Source organism: Geospiza fortis, unplaced genomic scaffold, assembly GCF_000277835.1.
Source record: "Geospiza fortis unplaced genomic scaffold, GeoFor_1.0 scaffold61, whole genome shotgun sequence".
NCBI lineage: Eukaryota > Metazoa > Chordata > Aves > Passeriformes > Thraupidae > Geospiza > Geospiza fortis.
Genome location: NW_005054430.1, coordinates 397,824 through 419,094, shown reverse-complemented (window position 1 = coordinate 419,094; position 21,271 = coordinate 397,824). Strand labels below are relative to the sequence as shown.

Sequence of the window (21,271 nt, the reverse complement as noted above, 5' to 3'; positions counted from 1 at the left end):
CAGAATGTGAAAAATAGAAAAGCCAAACCTGAGGCATCACTGGGAACCTGCTAAAGCAAAATGTTGGTGCCCAGTGGTGTCCCCAGGAGCTGTGAAGGTGAGGATGAGCCAGGTGGGCACTTCCTGCCTCCACTTTAAGCTTTAACTCCGACTCTTCTGTCTGTGGCTTCAGGGAATTGAGCAGGGAGACATTTGAGATGCTGAACCTTGTTGAATTATCCTGGATTTCATCAGAGAATATTTGTTGGCTTTTTTAGCACCCTTCTGCTCCTTTCCCCTCACCTTGGCCTTTGTTTCACCCTCTCTGGAAGATCTGAGTTATGTGTCAAGCACTTCTGGTTGGTCCTGTGCTGAGGAACCGGGGCTCATTTTAATCAAGCCTGAACTGTCATTCTGGTCCCATGTCATGCCATGGATCCCATCCCATCCCACAGATCCAATCCTATCCAGCAGTTCCCATCCCATAGATCCCATCCTATCCCATCTCATGGATCCCATCCCATCTCATGGATCCCATCCCACAGATCCCATCCCATCCCACAGATCCCATCCCATCTCATGGACCCCATCCCACAGATCCCATCCCATCCCACAGATCCCATCCCATCCGACAGATCCCATCCCATCTCATGGACCCCATCCCACACGTCCCATCCCACAGATCCCATCCCACACATGCCACCCCACAGATCCCATCCCGTCCCCCTGGGCCTGCCTGGGGTTGCTGAGTGCCAGGGGGTCACTGGTGTGAGGAGAATTTCACTTTCATTTGCTCTCTGGACACCAGTGATTTATGAAAAAATAAATGAGGGTGCGTGGCAAGCTGGGTTTGAGTGCAAATGAGTGATGAGGAGTGGGGCTGGCACTGGGGAGTGCAGCACAGCTCTCTGCTCCTGCTGATCCAGGCCTGACCTTTGCCTGCAGTGCCTCTTACCCAATTTGTTATCATTTGTGAGAAAATATTAGCCCTGCACTACAATTTTACCCCTGTCTGGAGCTGGCATTTTATTCACTGATTTTGGTACATTTTAAGATTATTGTTCGCAGGGAAGAAGCTTGGAAGATGAAATCTTTTAGTGGGAAGGAAAAATGTTTTTCTTTGCAATTTTTTGTAGTTGGTGTTGCCTGTTTTGGAATTTCAGGAAGTGTTTTGGCAGGAGTGAGACCTGCACTGCTTATAAAATGATAAATATTCCTTAGGACGTGTTTACTCACCCAGTGACCACAGACCTGTGTCATCTGTGACTTTTATGGAAGAGTGATGTCTTCACTTACAGCCTTTCCCATTTTTCCCCCCCTAAAAATGTTTTCATCATATTGCTTTTCCATACATCAATGTCTGAAGCTAAACTGCTTTATTTTACTCAAAATTAAAATTGGAATGATGATTCCCATGGACTGGATGGTGGCATCCATGTGTGTTATGGGATCATGGAATGGTTTGGGTTGGGAGGGACCTTAGAGCCCATCCAGTGCCACCCCTGCCATGGCAGGGACACCTCCCACCGTCCCAGGCTGCTCCAAACCCTTCCTTGGCCATCGCAGGGATGCAGGGGCAGCCCCAGCTGCTCTGGCAATCCCAGCCCAGCCAGGAATTCCTCATTGCCAAGATGCCATCCATGCCTGCCCTCTGGCAGTGGGAGCCATTCCCTGGGTGCTGTCCCTGCAGGCCTTGGCCCCAGTCCCTCTGCAGCTCTCCTGGAGCTCTCTCTGAGCTCTCCCAGAACATTTTCCACTCCAGGCTGAGCAATCCCAGCTCCCTCAGCCTGACACAAGTTAAATATTTGGATGATGCCAAATCAATATTGAGGCATCAGTAACTCCAAAGCACAGGATAAAGTCCAGGTTGTTAAAAGAAGGGTTCAGCTGGTTTTGATGCAATCCCACAGTGTGGGATTGTCAGGGTTTTGTTGCCACGTTAACATCACTCCCTGGGATGCCCATGACTCAAAGCCACACCAGAATTCTTGCAAGTGCTAGCACAACCTTTTTGCTCCCCACACCCTGTTACCAGCAGCACTCCCAGGAAAATTATTCCAGAGGAGTTTGGAGCTGCTCAAACTTTGCTTTCTCCCTCCAGCTGGGCAGCCAGGTGCCTTGGTTATTACAGCTGAGGTCCAGCTGTGCCCAGGCTATAAAAACCTCCTGAAAAATGCCACCTCTGTGTTATTGAAACGTGGAGCAAAACAGCGTCCTAGTGATTTATCTCAGCCTGCAGGATCACAGAATTCTTTAGGCTGGAAAAGACCTTAAAGGTCATCAAATCCAACCATTCTAAAAAGACCTTAAAGGCCATCAAATCCAACCCAGCCCTGCCAAGGCCAGCATTGAGCTGTGTCCCCAAGTGCCACCTCCACAGGGCTTTAAATCCCTCCAGGGATGGGGACTCCACCTCTGCAGCTGTTCCTAAGCCTGACCAACCTTTCCATGAAGGAATTTTCTCAAATCAAAGCTGAGCCTTCCCTGGCACAGCATTTTCACACCTAGAAAACTTCTGTGGCTTGGTGAGCATCTCTCAGCTGTACTTTGGAATGATTTTGTAGAAGTCAAAGCCATCCCTGGGTTTAGGGGAGATGAAAATCTTTTCTGAAGCTGCCTGGCTTTAAATATTGAAATTAGCAACTGATGGAAGCAATCTGGGAGTTTGGAAGATTCCAGTAAATACTCAGAGAGGCGTTTTCAAGGCAAAGAGCAGAAGGGAAATTCCAGCCTTTGTTAATTTATTGTGGGATTTTGAAGCTTGGCTCGAGTGCCACCTGTGAGGCAGGGGGGAGATGTGTGTGAGGAACACAAACAGGGCACTGCAGAGAAGTCCGGAATCACTATTTGGATTTCAATTTCTAATGAAGAAGTTGCAAAGACTCCAGGAGCACCTTGTGCTAAATATGGGATTCTTGCCTCATGTCTTTGTAGAGTTTCTTCCCCAAGAGCCATTCCTTTTGCATAATCAAGACACTCTTACTAAAAAAAAAAAAACACAAACCAAAAACCAGCCCAAAAAGAACCAGCCCAAAAAGAGTGATTTCTGAAACTCTGTCATTTTATGGTTAAGTTTTGACAGTTTTTTGAAACACTTAAATCCAAAATCAGCTTTATTGATTAGATATTATAAATGATACTAACTGAAATCTGTATTTATTCTGTTTTTTCTTTTTTTTTCCAGAGTGCCCAGTTCTACAAAGTCACCACTGAGCAATACCAAAAAGCTGCTGATGAAGTCTCAGCTCGCTTCAAGTGAGTCCCTCCTCCTGTTTTTTCCTGGCAGCTGGCTGAGTTCTTACCCATTAAAATGCACAATCATTCCCCTTTCCTCCCTCACAGATCCTATCAGGCCCCCTGGCTGTTGAAAGGAGGGGATTTGGGAGAATTTGGAGGCCAATGTATAGGAACCATAAGCTGCAGAGAAATGGGATGCACACTTTTGTATACATTCATTAATTTCTCGTTGATAAGAAGCATGAATTATTCTAAAAATAGGTTTGATGGAGCACCAAAAATGAGGTTCCAACTTTGCATCACAATGGCACCATGGGAAGGATTTAAATGAGGAATTTCACTCTGCCCTCAACAGTGAAGGTCAGATTAAATAATTTTTATTAGTGCTGAAGAAAGTGAAGTGAAGATCTGGTAATTGATGGATCAAAGTGACAGTGACCCTTGGCCTTGGACCTTCCCTTTGGGCTGCTTCATCCCTCAGGCTCCAGGGCCCATTTATCATTTTAGTGAGGACACAGAACTTTTTACAACCTCAATTCTCTCCTCTAACCAAGAAATGCTGCAGAAAAATGAATTATTCTGCCACGATTTTTGTAGATTTGTGCAGGGATTTTCTTCTGGTTTGTGTTTTGTTTTGGTTTTTGATGAGCAGGAAGAGAAAAATCCTTTCTGAGCTGCTGATAATGATACAAATATAATTTTAAAGTAGAAGAAAAACTCATTTTATCTCTTAACAGCAGGAATTGTTGAATATTCTTGGGTGTATATATAAAAATTTTGTAGTGTTTAATGGTCAGAGTATATTGAGCACTAAATTCATCTGTCCCTTAAACAGGATGACCATTGATCAATGTCTGATTAAAACATAATTTGGAGGGTTTTCCATCATGTCCGGAAATCCAGGAAGGTTGGGATGAAATTCCCACCTGGGTGTCTCCTTCCTCTGTTACAGGGGGATATTTTCAGCTTTCTAAATCAAATTATTTTCTCATTTCACATGCATTATTCCAAAAGAAGCTTTTGGTGGGATTTGAGGTTTTGCTGATGGACTCTGGGTGGGTTTAGTGGGCAGAGGTGGGTTTGGGATTGGGTTTTTCCTCCTGATATATAAAGGATTTCCTAAATAAATCCAATTCTTTGGGTTCCTTTTTGTGCACAAATGGAGCTGACTGATGGAGCAGGGGCCAGTCCTGAGCATCAGAGAAATTTAAGAAAATTTAGAAATTGAAGAAAATTAAGAAAATTATTTTATAGGGTGCAGAAATCAAGGAATATTTACTAAGGAGGATTTGGACAGGGAATCACATTCCTAACCCTTGATGGGATTGGACTTTTCTTAATTTTCTAGAAACTAAAGGTATAAATTGAAATCATCCATTGGACTGCTCTGTAATAGCAGTACTGCAATCACTGTGCTGCTTTTCCACTTGAAACCAAATTTCCTAAAAATTATTGGGAATTTTTACATCTGTGGATCCAGTAGTGGTCCATTGCCTTCCAAGAAAACAAAAGGAAAGAAAAAGGTGCCTGAAATATGCACATAAATTGTGGCAGATTTGGTGAAGTGCCTGAAATACCAATATTACTTTACAATTTCCAGGTTTTTCCTTACATAAAATCCTTTTAAACACCCCGTCTCTTTATTGAAGGTTTCAGTGCAGGAGGTGTTATTTTATCACTGCCTCTTTTATGGAACTTGATGGATAAATGAGGAATGATTTAGTGAGACCTGAAGATGCTCTTTTGGCACTTCTCATGTGCAGTTTAATTGCATGTGAGGATTGAGAGGACAGAGGCTCCAGTGGTGTTTAAAGAGTTGTTTAATTGGCTGTAAAAGAAGAATTAAATAAGGTTGAGCTGCTAAATTTTGTTAATGCATAAAGCCATGTGATTGCAGGTTCCAAGTGCAAGATTAATGGATCTAATTGTGGTGTTACTAGCAAATAGTCTGACTTTATTTTAGGCATGTCTAGAATTAGGTGCACAGTTTTAGTGCTACAACTTGAATTTCTTCCACTTTTTAAGCTGCATCACTTCCCACAGCAAGGAGTGGATGGTGTTTTTATATATTTAATGTATCCTGGATTTTCCTTCCTCCATTTAATCCCTGAAATTACATCAACTGTAGCTTCATCAGTCTTTAGGGATAATTAAACCCTATTAAAAGGGGAAAAATACAAATATCCCACATGGGTTTGGATCAGAGACCTGGCAAGTCTTGTGTCTGCAGTTCCTATTGCTGCCTGCATTAAACTGATATTCCAAATATCCACGAGGAATGTTTTATCTCCACCAAAGCCCTGATTCACATTGATCAAATCGGGAATTATCAAATGCTTCATCTCTTTACCAGACTAATTCCCATTGATCAAATCCTAAATGAGCAGGTTCAGGCAGTTCCTGCAGTCCCCAAATCACATTAAAACAACATTACAGGGCCATGCTGCCCCTCCTAAAGCTGGAATTATCTTCCCACAGTTCCATTATAACCCCAATTATTCCATTATGAACATGGCTCTGTTCTAATGAGGAGTTTACACAAGGAGGGAAGAATGCAACGTTACAGGAAGAGCTGGGCTTTGGGCAAGGATTTGAACTTTTCCTAATCAAATTCCCCCTTTGTTTTGTGGGTTTTTTCCCTTAATTTGGAGGGCTGGGAGCGGGAAATTCGGCAGCTGCAGCGGTGACATTTTATTCCCCCGTGGTGTCTGGAGCCAAGTGACATCTTCATTATTCATTTAAGAAGCAGAGAGGGCAAAGGCAGCCTAAAATAAATGTTTTTATCTTTGGTGGGTTTTGATTTCTGGTGGTGTATTTAGCGTTCAGAGCAGTGCAGCGGTGCTTTTTCCTAAATATTCTGCCTAAATATTCCTCTCCTGCTCTGCTGTCTTGTGGACAGCATGGAATTTCTTCTTGCTGCTGGGTTGTTTTGGGAAAAACTTCATTCCCAGCCATCCAGACTGATGGAAACCCCAAATCCTCCTGGGGGATTGACTGATCAGTTTGGGGTGAGATTTCCCCCCAAAACTGAATGAATTCCCCAAAGTTTGCTTGGACAGTGACAGTTGTGATCCAAAGGATGGAACTGGAAGTGTTGGGTGTTTATTCTGAATTACAGATCCAGAGTAAGTACAGTTTTGTAGTCAGGTTCCAAGTCCGGGCTCCTCCACTTTCACTGTGTATGTGTGGTGTAAATTTGTGTCAAACTACTTGAGACAAACTCTGTTTGTGCAGTTGCAAATAGCTCCTCCACAATTAATCTCAGCGTCTCTGAGCCCCTCTAAAGGGGCTTTATTGCTTTATTCCTTTATTATGAATCTTTTGGACATGACTGTCTCCATCAATTCCCATAGAATGAATGGGAATAAATGAGAAATCACCAATATAATATCTTCCTTTAATTAGGATTTCTCAGTCATGAAGCTGGGGTCATTAATGTTTACTGAAAATAAAATTTAAGGCATTGGTATGATCAGAAAATCATAATAATGGGTGGTTTGGCTGGGAAGGACCTTAAGGATCATCCAGTTCCACCCCCTGCCATGGACACCTCCCCCATGAAGTTCTGTTTGTTTGATGCTCAGCTGTGAATATTTGAAATATTCCCAGTGTTTCCTGGGTGTTCTCACTGATGCTGTTGTGAGCTGTGAAGCTGAGAAGGAGCACAATGAAACCGCAGTAAATGAATAACAGCAACACTTGGATATTCAGATATAATTGTCTCACAAAGCAGTGGTGCCAGTTCTCTGGACACTGAGGGGAAAAAAAGCAGGGTAGAGAGAAAATCAGCTTTTTATTGATGACTTTGGACCGAGTCCAGGGAAGTGTGGCTTTATTTTCTGTCCTCGTTACCCTTCTGATGTTGGGGCACATATGGTGACTTTTGAAGGGCTCTTGCACTGCCTGTAAATTAGAAATATTGATAGTTTCTTAATGCAAATACCTTCAGTCACCATCATGGTGCACTCACATACCTCTGTCACACAGAAATCTGTGGTGCAGAGAGCCAGGCAAAGAATTTGTGCTTTATTTCTCCTTGTGCAGAGCCAGACTTGTAGTTTGCACCTTAAATAACATCATTGATTCCCAAAATGGTTTGGGTTGAAGGGACCTTAAAGCTCATCCCATTCCACCCCCTGCCATGGGCAGGGACACCTTCCTTAGACCAAATTGCTTCAGCCTGGCCCTGAATTAAAAGCAGCTGCTTTTAAAACCTAAAGTTAAAACTACAAATTACCAGTTCTTTATGAAATACCACATACTGTTTTGTCAATAACAGAAAATAGGAAGCTACAAAAAAACCTGCAGGCTTTGTGCCTTTAATTCAGCTTTTTTTTTTTTTTTTGCTTAGCCAAGGGCAGTGAGCTCTGCACAGAAAGCTCCTGAATTAATGTTTTCTTTTACAAATACAGCAAATATAAGTGGTGCTTTGTCAGGAGAGAATCACTGCAGGGTTTTTGGCCTTGATGATGCTGTTGCTGGTGGGATCCTTGATTTTTTTGTCATGTGTTCTGTCTGGGGATGATGCTCCCAAGTTCCTCCTGACATCCCTTAGAGAGGTGTGAGCTGTTTGTAAGTGATGCTGGGAGTTAAAGAATTAAATACCACAGCTCAGCTCAGCCACTCAGCCTTTCTTAGCAACAGAGGTACCCAAAGGTCTCCTTCCTCCTTCTGCTCTTGCACCTCTTCACACACAGCTGTGCTGCCACCAGGAGAGGTTTTTGAAGTGCTTCAGGCAGATGTGTGTGATCTCAAACACATTGCACTCCACAGGCCAGGTGGAGGTGCAGTTTTCCAGCATGGAAGTGATGCTGTCGCCCCTGTTAGCTTGAAACCAGCCCAGGTTCTGAGTGCACAGAGCTGCTGCAGCTGGGAAGAGACTTCAATAAATCTTTCAGCCTCTTGTTTACCCCAAACCCTGTTCCTGTTGAATAAACTCTTTTCTTTGCTCAGTTCTTTCAGTCAGGGCTTGGATTCCTGAGGGTTGCAGGGGCAGAGCTCACTGAAGAAATCTCTTGGACTTTCTGCTCCTTTGGACAAGAAATTGTACTTTGACCCAGGGACCTTAAAAATCACCCAGTTCCAGATTAAAGAGGGGATTTTGGTGGGCTAGGGGCTACAGGAGCAGAGCTCACTCAAGAATTCTCTTGGACCTTCTGCTGCAGTGTACAAGAGATTGTGCTTTAATCCAAAGGCCTTAAAAATCACCCAGTTCTGGTTTAAAGAAGGGATTTTGGTGGGCTGGGGGCTACAGGAGCAGAGCTCACTCAAGAATTCTCTTGGACTTTCTTTTGTACAAGAGATTGTGCTTTGACCCTTAAAAATCGCCCAGTTCCAGTTTAGAGAGGGGATTTTGGTGGGCAGCAGCTCCCCTGTCTCAGTTGCTCTGCGCCTCTAAACAAGTCAGAGAATCCTTTGGCCATTCTCCAGTGATCCTTTGGAATCTCAGAATTCCCTAAAGGCACTTTGCAGTTTGTTTACCTGTGATTGTCACTTCAGCCGTGACAATTTTGGGTTTCCCTGCAGCCACTCAGGAATTTAACTTTGTTTCTTTGGTCAGTGCAGTCCATTAGGAGCCAGGGCTGGATAAAACACGAATTGTGCATTTGGCTGCAGATCCCTTCAGAACAAAGGGGAACCTGGTGGAATGTTTGTGTTTGTCTTTCACAGAGAATCTGGGCATGGGGATGTGTTTTCATCACATCTCTGAGCTCTGACGTGAAATTTAAACATGCTTGTTTGGTCAGGAAGCAGGATTGAAGCTCTGACAGTGTTTTTGAGAGTTACATTAACTTTTAAAATCCATTATTCAAAATTTAGCACATTAATCAAGAGGGCAAGTCAGTTCTTTCCATCTTTGGCATAATCTTTTTTTTTTCCCTCTTTCTAGAAATCATGGATACATTCATTAAACCTCCCCTCAGGCTATCCCCAGCTTTTCCCACAGTGAGATCCTTTACTCTCTGTAATGGAGAAAGCAATCTGAAAATTAATGTTTCTAAAGCACCAAGTCAGGAGTAGGATTTTTTATTAAATTTTCTATAACTTAATATGTAAAAGAAAAGATTTTTTGGGAGGGGGGACAGGTAGAACAGGATAATTATTGTAGGATATTGTTGTGGGGGCATAACTGTGTAGGATGGAGTGGGATAACTGAGTAGGGTATTGTGGGATAACTCTGTGAGAAAGCAATCTTAAAATTAAAAAAGCAGTCCTCAAATGGAGAAAGCAATCTTAAAATTAATGTCTGTAAAACACCAAGTCAGGAGTAGGATTTTTTTTCAAATTTTCTATGAATTAATAGAATTATTTTAAATTAACTCTGTAGGATGGAGTGGGATAACTGTATAGGATACGGTGAGATAACTCTGTGAGAAGGCAATTTAAAAATTAAAAAAGCAATCTGAAAATGGAGAAAGCAATCTTAAAATTAATGTTTGTAAAACACCAAGTCAGGGGTAGGATTTTTTTTTCAAATTTTCTATGAATTAATAGAATTATTTTAAATTAACTGTGTAGGATGGAGTGGGATAACTGTGTAGGATATTGTGGGATCACTCTGTGAGAAAGCAGTCCTAAAATTAAGAAAGCAATCTTCAAATGGAGAAAGCAGTCTTAAAATTAATGTTTCTAAAGCACCAAGCCAGAAGCAGGATTTTTTAAAAAAATTTTCTATGAATTAATAGAATTATTTTAAATTAACTGTAGCATGGAGTGGGATAACTGAGTAGGATATTGTGGAAAAACTCTGTGGGAGAATTTGCCTGTGGAAAGGGAGATGGAACTGGATGAACTTGATGATCTTTAAAGTCTTTTCCAAGCTGAAAGATTTATGATCTGCAGGTCCTTTCCCTATTTAGAAGGTTCTTTTCCTGTTCAGGGTGGATGTGTTGGAAAGAGAAATGTGTTCAGCCGCTGCTGCTTTTCTCAATTTTCTGCATTTTCTCCATTTCCTGCATTTTCTACATCTCCATTTTCAAGCATTTTCTGCTTACAGAGAAACACAAAGTCATTTGAAAGACTTCCCTGTGAAAGAAGCGAGTGAAACTTTGCCCTCACACCTTGGTGGCCTCCTGGAATTGGTTCTGATTCTCCTTTGGGGACTTATTTGTAAAAGTTTATTTATTTATAAATAAATAAATTCTGTTGGGAATATAATTTATACTGGGAATTACACTGGGAGTCAGTGCTGGGGGAATTCCTGGATGCCCTCATTGGGACAATCCCTGCTCTGGCTGCTGGTTTGGGAGCTGCTCCTGAGGAATGAGCAGCTCCTCCTGGTGTGTTTGGCTTTCCAGGGCACATCTGGCTGCCTCCTCCCTCCCCAGGTTTATTCCAAACAAGGAATAAAGCCTCTTGATTTAATGCCTTATCCTTTGTTGGGATTTCCTCTGAACACCAGTCACAGATTTCCCAATTACAGCATTAAAGCTGGGAGGTTAAACCCCTCAGCAGCTCCTTTTTATTATTAATTTGTTCTGTATTTCCTAATCTTTTGTGGCTGAGATTTACAAATACCTTTTCTAAGGATGTTTTTAATGAGGCCAAGCCATCTGTAGGATCAAATCCTACAAATCTCACTTGGGAGCCTCCAGCAGAGATCTGCCTTTGGGGAAGGGAGAATATTTCCCAGAGCTGCTGGTGGGATTTTTTTAAGGAGAATTCACCTGTTCCTGGGTACAGGGTGAAGAATGAATTACAGGTTATCTCTGTTACCACATGACATGTGGTTCCCCTCTTTTATTTTAATCTCCTTTCCAGTAGTGTTCAAAAATCAGGGCAAAAAACACACCACAGCCATTCTGCTTGGAGTGCACCTGAGGGAAATCACAGTTTAAAGGCAAAGTGGGCAGTAAATATTTGGGGAAATAATCTCAGATCATGGGGGTGGTTGCAAAGGGCTGTCAGACTCAGCAAATAAAGTTTGTAAAACGAGTATTTAGGTTTCTTTAAAGTGGGTAAATCACATCCAGCGGCAAACCATGGAATCTTGGAATGGTTGGGTGGGAAGGAACCTTAAATCCCATCCAGTGTCCGGGGACACCTCCCCTGCTGCTCCAGCCCCAGTGTCCAGCCTGGCCTTGGACATCCCAGGGATCAGGGGCAGCCCCAGCTGCTCTGGGAATCCCTTCCCAAAATCCCACCCCAGTCTCCCTCTCCCAGGGAATTCCCTCCATTCCCAGCTCTCCCAGCCTGGGATTGGATCCATCCCCACCCTGACTCCTCTCTAGGAAGGGATTTTGGGATCTGGGGGCTTCACTGGGAATCTCAGGACTCCAGGAAGGGTCTCCCTTCCCTTTTCCATCCCCAACTGCCATAAAAATCCCTTGGGATGGATTCTGAGCCTCCTTGATCCCAGAATCCCAGAGCAGTTTGGGTGGGAAGGGACCTTCAACCCCATCCCATCCCAATCCCACCATCCCTAGGGATGCATCCCACCATCCAGCCTGGCCTTGGCCATTGCAGGGATGCAGGGGCAGCCCCAGCTGCTCTGGCAATCCCAGCCCAGCCAGGAATTCCTCATTGCCAAGATGCCATCCATGCCTGCCCTCTGGCAGTGGGAGCCATTCCCTGGGTGCTGTCCCTGCAGGCCTTGGCCCCAGTCCCTCTGCAGCTCTCCTGGAGCCCCTGCAGGCCCTGGAAAATACAAATTAATACAGATCAGTTCCCCTTTCTCCTCCTTCAGAGGTTATGGGTGCCACTGCAATAAGTTTATTAATTCTGTCAGATTTTCAGTTCAGTGCTTGAATATAAAACCCCTCAGTCCCACAGATCTGTGCTAAAAGAAATCCCTGAAATCCTGATAATTTCACCTTCCAACTGCAGTTCCTTAAACACAACCCACGTTTTCCTGGGGTCTCTATTTTGTGTATTGTAGCACAATACACATTTTTCAAGCTGGAAGGGGAATAATTTCATCCTGCATGGAAAGAAATGAGAAAAGCAGTTATTCCTTTCAAACTTCCCTTGCCACTTAGCGTGGCTCCCACTTCCAAGGCATTTAGGAGCTCCATTAAGCCCCTGGGTTTGCTCCTGTGCATGCATTAGGAGCAGAGCTGGGGTAATATGGAACACATTTGCTGTATCATGGACACATTTATGAAGATTGATAACAGCCAGGGCTCGGTGTTAACTTTTATTTTCAAACAGGCTGCAGGAGAAACTGCCTGCTATTGCTTTGAGGCTTTGATTTATGAAAAGGTTTGCTGCATGAAAAAGACATCCCATAAAGCAGCTCTGCTGGCAGGAGCATTATAAAGTCGGGTTGTGAGTAGAGCAAACAATAACTAACTGTAATTATGTTCATTATTGTCTCTGTGAACTCCCTGTACCTTTTGGGGGGGGGGTTTGCACTTATTCCCTCCTCAGCTTTTAAGTGGACTCACCTTTCCCATGGAGTGGGATGAAGGTGAGAAAATCCTGCTGGTTTCTAGTGGCAGCACCCCCAGAGAGGCTTTTTTTTGTTTGCATGGAATGAAAGAGGTCACTGAAATTATACCTGCTTGCACAAATGATGCCAGGAGGAGGAGGAGGAAAGGTCTGTGGTAAAAAATGCTGTTTCTCTTACAATTCCCATCACTGATTCATTTTCCCCTAAATTATGACTGCTCTCTGAGGGTTATTTCACACTGCTGCATTTAAGCCCCTTCAAAACAAACCCAAAAATCCCAACATGATGGCAAAGATCACCAGGTTTCAGAACTATTTTCCTTCTCTCAAACCATCCTTTGTAACAAGATGAGCCTCAGGAGCAGCAAGATGAATTCTTCACTCAGCAGCAATTAGCAGGAAACTTTAGTGAGGACCAATTGAAATCAAGGGGCACGACCTAAGTGGGAAAAATGTGAGTGGTTAATCTAAAGTTTGTCAAACTTGAGCTGCTTTAACTTAAAAGCATTCCCTTTACCAAACCACCTGAAGACCTTGCAAAAAGAAATAGGAGCTCAAAAATTGTGCTGAGGTTATAAAACACAAGGATGACTTTTTTTGGAGCAGAGTGAAATTCTGTTAAATAAGCCAGTGTCTAATTAATGCTGCCAGCACAGGGAGGGGGTGAGGAGAGACCTTTGAAAGGTTTTTGTGGGCTGGCACTGAGGTTTCTATCAGGATCTTCGGCCTCAAACTGCTCCCCTGGTGCCCTCACAGATCCAGGGAATGGTTTGGGTTGGAAGGGATGTTCCAGACCATCCAGTGCCATGGCCTGGGACATTGCAGGGATCCAGGGGCAGCCCCAGCTGCTCTGAGAGGGGCTGGGAGCACAAACCCTGAGAGGAACCCCTGAGGGAGCTGGGGGTGCTCAGCCTGCACAAAAGGAGACTCAGGGCTGCCCCCAGCACTCCCTGCAGCCCCTGAAAGGTGCCTGTGCCCAGCTGGGCTCGGGCTCTTTCTCCAGCAGCTCTGACACAACCAGAGCACACAGCCTCGAGCTGTGCCAAGGGAAATTCAGGCTGGAGAGCAGGAAAAAGCTTTTCCAGCAAGGGGGATAAAGTTCTGCAATGGCTGCCCGGGGAGGGGGTGCAGTCACCATCCCTGGGGGTGTTTAACAAGCCTGGATGTGGCACTGGGTGCCAGGGGCTGGGCTGGACTCCATGGCCTTGAAGGTCTCTCCCAACCCAGGGATGCTGTGATTCTATAGGAATTGACAGATTTTTTTAGTTTGTTTGGGTTTTTTTTTTCCTTCTGTCCTCACAGCAATTAGTTTTTTATTAATTTGGCTCATCCTCCAGCTCTCACCAAGGTTTTCCTCCTGCAAGTTCCCAACTCCTTGGAGCTTCCTGACTTTGAGGGAAGATGTGACCACTGAAGGTCACAGCCCAGTGGTGGCTCTTGAGTCAAGGCTTGGACAGAAGTGTCCAGTCCCCAACCCTGCCATGGGCCTTTCCTGAGTCACATCCACACTGTGGAGAAGCCCTGGATGGAGTGAGAGCTGTGCTGGCTTTTCCACATCCTCAGTGCACTGCCAGGGGTCAGTTCCCCCCCTGAGCAGCTCCAGGCTCTTCCAAATCCCATCCATGCCTGCCCTCTGCCCATTCCCTGGGTGCTGTCCCTGCAGGCCTTGGCCCCAGTCCCTCTGCAGCTCTCCTGGAGCCCCTGCAGGCCTGGAATGTGCTGGAAGCTCTCCCTGGAGCCTTCCCTGCTCCAGGGGAACATTCCCAGCTCTCCCAGCCTGGCTCCAGCCCTGGAGCAGCTTTGTTGTCATGTCTTACAGCAGCCTGAGGGAAACACCAACAGGCGGTGAAAAATTACTTGAAAACTTGAAAAATAATTTAAATAATGAGACTAATGAACAAAAAAAGGTGAGTGTTGTTATTTGCAGCTCACTCCTCCAGCTCTAATTCCTGACCTGGTCCTGGTATGGGGAACATTTTCTTTCCTTGAGTGCCACAAAGGATGTTGAGGACATTCTGTTTTAATGTTTCTGTAACACGTGGTATATTTTTTATTAAATTATTATTATCATTATTATTAAAAGTTACATTTATTAATTTTATTAACAAAAGAATAATATTATTAACATTGTTATTATTATTAAAAAATAAAGAGTAACTATGAGCTATCATACCTAAATAAATTAACTCCACCATTAAACACTATTATACCAAACAGTACTATATTTTTATTATTATTATAAACAAATTTATTATTACCATTATTATTATTTTGGAAAATAATAATGATAAACTATCATGCCTTAAATAAAATAACTCCACCATTAAATACTACTACACCAAACAGTACTAATTTATTTTTATTCTTTAAAAAGTTTTATTATTAAAATTATTATTATTAAAAATAAATATTAACTATGAACTATCATACCTTAAATAAAATTACTCCACCTTTAAACACTACTATACCAAACAGTACTATTTTATTTTTATTATTAAAAAGAAATTTATTATTAACATTATTATCATTTTTTTTAAATATTAACTATGAACTATCATACCTTAAATAAAATAACTCCACCATTAAACACTACTATACCAAACAGTACTATTTTATTTTTAATATTAAAAATAAATTTATTATTAAAATTATTATTATTAAAAAATAAAAAATAGCTATGAACTATCATACCTTAAATAAAATAACTCCACCATTAAATACTACTACACCAAACAGTACTAATTTATTTTTATTCTTTAAAAAGTTTTATTATTAAAATTATTATTATTAAAAAATAAAAAATAGCTATGAACTATCATACCTTAAATAAAATAACTCCACCATTAAACACTACTATACCAAACATGTTAAAACTCCAATACAACCTAGAATCCAGAACAACAAAATAACATCCCCCTGTTAACATTATCAATACATTTTTCTCCATTTCCTTTAGAAACAAAATACAAACCTCACTTTACTTTCTCCTAAAAAACATCCAGTACACCTAAACCCAACTAGCCCAAAAATAGAAACACAACCCCACCATCTACCATGAACTAATCCAAACCACACTAAAATAAAAAGTAAAACTCCAAAACATCTACAATACATCAGTAACATCATTGTCTAGAAAAACACAACAACAGAAATATTTTTTTTAAAATCATCCAGATATCTTAAGACTAAGCTATATTCTCAGCACCTTCTCAGTGGGATTATTTCTCTTTGTTGGAGTTGATGACAACATCTACAATAAATACATCAATAATGTCAAGGTGTAGAAAAACACAGCAGCAAAAATGTTTAAAAAAAGAAATCTTAAGACAAAGATATCTTAAGACAGATATATTAGAGCAAGGTGCAGTGGCCCCTGGTTCTCAGCACCCTCTCAGTGGGATTATTGTTGCTTGTAGGAGTTGATGACATTTGATTGTTGAATCATTTGATTGATGGATTTGTTGTTACAACCCAGCTGATTCTGTTTTATGAAAAGAGTGGCTGGGCCTCATCCCAACCCAAGATTTGTAGAATCACACGTGGCCTTTGTGGCGTAGCAGAGTGAATCCAAGCCTGTTTTCTGAAATAACTTCATGGCCAAATGAAAAATTGGCGTTTATTTTGCTTTCTCTTAAGATTACAACCTTCAGTTCCCTCGAGTAATCGTCACCCACGCGAGCGGCGAGCCTCGGAGTGTTTAACTGGTGATTGCTTTTTCTGGACGCTGCTTCTGCCCATAATATCTTTGATTTTTGTGGTCACTTAACAGGGGTTTGGGGCCTTTTATAGCTGAAGAGAATAGTTAAATCTATATTGCTCTGGAGAGTAATATTTGGATAATAATGTGCCACGAGTTAGTGTCTTGTGGTGCTTTGTGTTGAGTGCTGTAGTTGACCTTTGCTAGAGAGGGAAAAAGTGCCTGCTTGTTAGAACATATTATTTAACACAATTAAAAAGGCAAAACTGGTTGGTTTTGGGTGGTTTTTGGTTTTTTTTTTTAGTGTGAGGGTTTTTATCACCAGGGTTTGGAGATGATGGTGTGATGTTAGGCCTTTACAAAGCCTGCAGTGAGTTGTAGCTCTTAGGAAATAAGTGGCGGTAATAAATCCACAATGTGCTTTGCTGTCCTGCATTTGGTTTATGCTGCTCATTTGGATCTGTCTGCATTTTTTTTTGTGTGTGTGTCTGTGTGCTTTACACACACAGTGATGTAAAGTTACTGTGGAAAATTTAATGCAGGGACGGGGATAACACTAAAATAGATCATTTGAATGGATGAAACTCTGGGTTTTTGTCACCTTCATATAGAAGCAGGTTTCAAACTGTTGCAGAATTATGCAGAATTTTTTTTTCCTTTAAAAATTATAAATATCAAGGTTTAATCTTTCAGGTAGTGGTTGTTAATATATCCAAGTAATCCTGCAACTGCCATCAGCCACTTCTACGAGAAATATCAGCAAAGTATCAATTCAGTCTCCCGGAGCCTGGATCTGCCTTTCCACGAGCTGGAGCTGAGGAGAGCTTTGATTCCTTTGCTTCCCTAAACCTTCAGAAACCTCCTCCAAATTCCTTATTAGGAGTAAATAGTAAGGAATTCTAGCACATGGTGTTGTTTGCAGTGATGATCCCTGACTTGTGTTCTCCTGAACAGCCAAGTGGAATCTTGCCAATCTTCATTAAATAATTCTTTTTTGGGTGAGTGAGGCTGAGCCCAAGTGATACCACATGCAAGCTCTAAAAATAGTCTGTGATCTGGGTTGACATGATGAGGTTTGGATGCAAATGTTGGATTGCTGATCATGAAATTTGAGGGGTTGGCTCCATCCACGCTGAGCTGATGGGACTCTGGAGCTGGGAAAAGTTTGGATTTTGTCCTCAGCAGTGGTGGGACAGGCTTGGCTACATCTGGGATCATTCTTTGGCTCTGAACTTCTCAGAATTAAGAGCTGGGTTTGATCTGTGCAAGGCCAAGAAGTATTTCTCTCTATATTTCTATATATAACATTTAGGTACTACAAAATATTCCACAGAGTTAAAACTGCTCCTCCTTGAGTTCCTTCTAATTAAAGCCTGCAGTTGCTAAATTCTCTTTCCTACTTTGTAGCAGCATCCATGCCCCTGTTAGAAGGAATTTGTATCATTGCCATGCATGTGATTGTTTATTTTAGTATCCTGCTATTCACTAAAAACTGTCCCTTAAGCTAAAAAGAAATGTGCATCCTAAATTTGGGTAATTCCAGCACTCTGCTCCCTTCACAGCTGCAGGAACCAGCTGTGGGAGAGGTACATTTGTGCATTAATGGTGGTGTGCTTTGGATTTGAAGAGGATTTTTTCTTCTATTTTTGGAGGGGAGGGGAATTTACAAACAAATAGTGGTTTGGGATCATGCAAATCGCTTCATATCAGTTTAAGTCAAAGTATTCAAACTCCTTTTGTCTCTCAGGGTGGATGGGAATCCTGTCTTCATTTGATAGCTTGCTTCTTGAGGTATTTGGAATTTAGGCAACCACAGCAGGTCAGATCAGTCTCCTGAGCTGGGAGTGGGTTTTTAGGGAATGCTGTAAAAATGAGGGAAGTGTTCAGTGATACCATTTTGCCTTCAAACAAGTGGTGGTGTGGGGCTTTCCCGAGGCACATCTTGCTTGTAATCTCTTGCTGGGCACCTCACACCTTCCTGTAGAGCTATTTTTGAACCTAAATGTGCTTTTGATAACCCCAGTATGCTCTGACAGCGAGTCCCACCTTTTCGTTAGCTGTTCTTTGGGAAAGGTTTGGATTATTGAGTCCCAGCTTTGCATTTCTTTGGGAAAGGTTTGGATTTTTTTTGGCATTGTAAACCCACTGCTGGGAAACCTGTCTGGCTGCCTCTGTCTGTAATCCATTGATGATTTCATCCTGTAATTCATTGATAATTGAGATCCAGCTCTTGCAGTTGTCCTTCTCTGGGCTGAAGAGATCTGCTCCTCATGTGGTGTCCTGAGGGCCTGAAGGTTGTCCTTGGCAACCAGTTCATCCAACAAATTCGGATCCACAGCCAGGATATTTTTTCCTGATCCTCATCCTGTTGTCTTCCTCTTCAGTCCTTGCCCAAGAAAGATTTAAGGATGTTCATAACTTTCCATGTGCAAATGTGGAATTGCTCAGTCCTGGAATGGTTTGGGTTGGTAGGGACCTTAAAGCCTATCCATTTCATTTTTCCTTTCTCCTTTCTCCTTTCTCCTTTCTCCTTTCTCCTTTCTCCTTTCTCCTTTCTCCTTTCTCCTTTCTCCTTTCTCCTTTCTCCTTTCTCCTTTCTCCTTTCTCCTTTCTCCTTTCTCCTTTCTCCTTTCTCCTTTCTCCTTTCTCCTTTCTCCTTTCTCCTTTCTCTCTTTCCCTTTTCCTTCCCTTTCCTCCCCTCTCCCTCTCCTCTCTTTCCCCCTTTTTCCTTTCCTTCCCCAAATTCCAAATGTCAGAATGTTTGAAGCAGATCTTTATTTGCTTTTGACAAGGCTGGGTAAGAGATGAAATAAATGAGAGGATGACAAAGATTTCCCTGGGATTTTAGGGTGCAGGGGTTTTTGGAGAAATGATATAAAATAATACAGGGAAGATTAACTCTTTACTTGATTATGAGTCGCACAAAAAGTGGAGTAAGCTGCATTCCAACCTTTAAGTCATTTATTTAGTATTCCTCTGTAGATTTTACATTCTCAATTGCAGAGCAGAAGCCACTGTGGTTCCCTTGCAGCATTTCAGCAGAGATTCATTAGGAAAATTCTTTCTCTGACACCTTTTGGAGAAGTCACACTCGGCACCCGAGTGTAAATAAAAGCAAGAATCAACTCTGCAGTACTTGATCTTTTGCTGGCAGCACTTCCCACGCCGTGATTGTGAGGGCTGTGTGTGGGCACAGCTTGATTAGGGACCAGCATTTGTAGATACTCAGCAATCAGATCTGTGTTTTTCCTTCCCAAGCACTGGGAGAAGAACTGAACCGTTTGGTTTGTGCCTCACGCGTTCGTACCCTGCCTTCGAGTCATCACCTACTGCATGTGCAAAAACAAGCTTCAAAAATAGTTTAATAGAAAGAGTAAATTAATGGAAAAACTAAAAATAATGGTGCAGCAGTGAGGGCCTTCATTACCATGTGCCCTTTTGTCTTTTTTTCCCCTGGGTTCTGTTTTACAGTTATTTTCTGTGCTACAAACCCGTCCTGTGGATTCGCTCAGCAGTGATGCTGCTGGGAGAGCCTTTTTGGGTGAGGTGATGTTAAAAAAAGAAGAATCCTCTCACCAGCACCTTTTTTGGGTGGGGATGGAGAGCACAAATGCCTTGCTGCTGTTTCAGAGGTGTCCTCCACACTTCAGCTTTGAGCTGCCCTTCCCTCAGGCTCTCCTGAGCTGGGCTCACGTTTCTCTTGCTGCCTCCATTTGCAAAATCGCTCCACTGTGGCCTTTCCTGTCCATCTGCTCAGCTAAATCCATCTCTGCTCAGGCTACCAACCTTTGTTTGACTTCTTTTTTTTTTCCCTCCTGGCCAAAAGAAATAGAATCTTGCCCTGTGTCTGGTGGAAGTGATTTTCCTACCCTAAATTCACATCATCCCCTTTCATCCTGCTGCTGGCTTCCTCACCAGTGTTCCCCAGGAAAATCACACATCTTCACTTTCCCAGCCCTGCCTGTCCCATTTCTGCTTCCCTGCTATGTCCAGTTCCCTACTGACTTCTCTCTGAAGTATCTGTGACTCCACTTTTACTCCTTACTCATCCCCATTTCAATTTCAATCTCATTTCCAAAATTGCCAGAGCAGCTGGGGCTGCCCCTGGATCCCTGGAATGTCCCAGGCCAGGTTGGACAGGGCTTGGAGCAGCCTGGGACAGTGGGAGGTGTCCCTGCCATGGCAGGGGTGGCACTGGACGGGCTTTAAGGTCCTTTCCAACCCAAACTATTCCATGGTTCCATGAAACACGTTTTCTCTTTCCAGGAAGGAATTTCTGCTGGACACAGACAATGTTAATTGATTAAATCCCCACAAATCCTTCTGAAACCCCTCTTGGCTCTTCATAAAGCACCTGAAAACAATTCAGCTGTTACACACTTCATGGGCTGCCCACCTCGAGGGTGTGGATTGCCTTTTGCTTCCCCATTTGTTGTCCCTTATCCTTGTGTGTTTATTCTGAGAACACTGAGAAAAGAAACACCTTCCTTTTTTTTGTTGTTGTTTATTTTACATTCTGCCCGGCCTGGTCACAGCATGGCTCCTCTCCTCCATCAGCAGGACTCAATAAACCAGGTCAGAACATCCTCTGCAACACCCTCCTGTGCTGCTGCTCTGGGCTCAGTGGGATCACGTTCATTTGGAGGGTTTTGTTTTCAAGTGAAGACTTCCCTGGACTTCCCCAGTTTGTGGTTTGGATGTGCTGAGCTGCTCTGGGGAGGAGGCACAGCAAGATTTGATCTTAGGGAGCTGTGGGCTGTGCTGCTCGGACACAGAGCACCAGTCTGGTCTGTTTAATTCACTACTTCAGAAGTAGCCAAGGGTTACACAAATAAAATCAGCTGCCTTTGATAGGTGTCAGCACTTTAATGAGGAATTAAATTAAGCCCTGGGTACTCCTGCCCATCTCATGGCACTATTTTTATCTCACGCTCTCCTTTTTTGTTGCTGTATTTCCCGCCCCCCCCC

The 21,271-nt window shown here is 42.8% G+C and overlaps 1 protein-coding gene across 1 annotated transcript in view; it reads left to right on the top strand.

Moving 5' to 3' along the window:
* CHCHD3 (coiled-coil-helix-coiled-coil-helix domain containing 3) overlaps nt 1-21,271 on the top strand; it is a 139,769-nt gene that overhangs the window by 109,065 nt on the left and 9,433 nt on the right. The window contains exon 7 of the mRNA XM_031061888.1: nt 3,164-3,234. Coding sequence (XP_030917748.1) covers nt 3,164-3,234 — 71 coding nt within the window. The remainder of the gene's footprint in view (nt 1-3,163; nt 3,235-21,271) is intronic.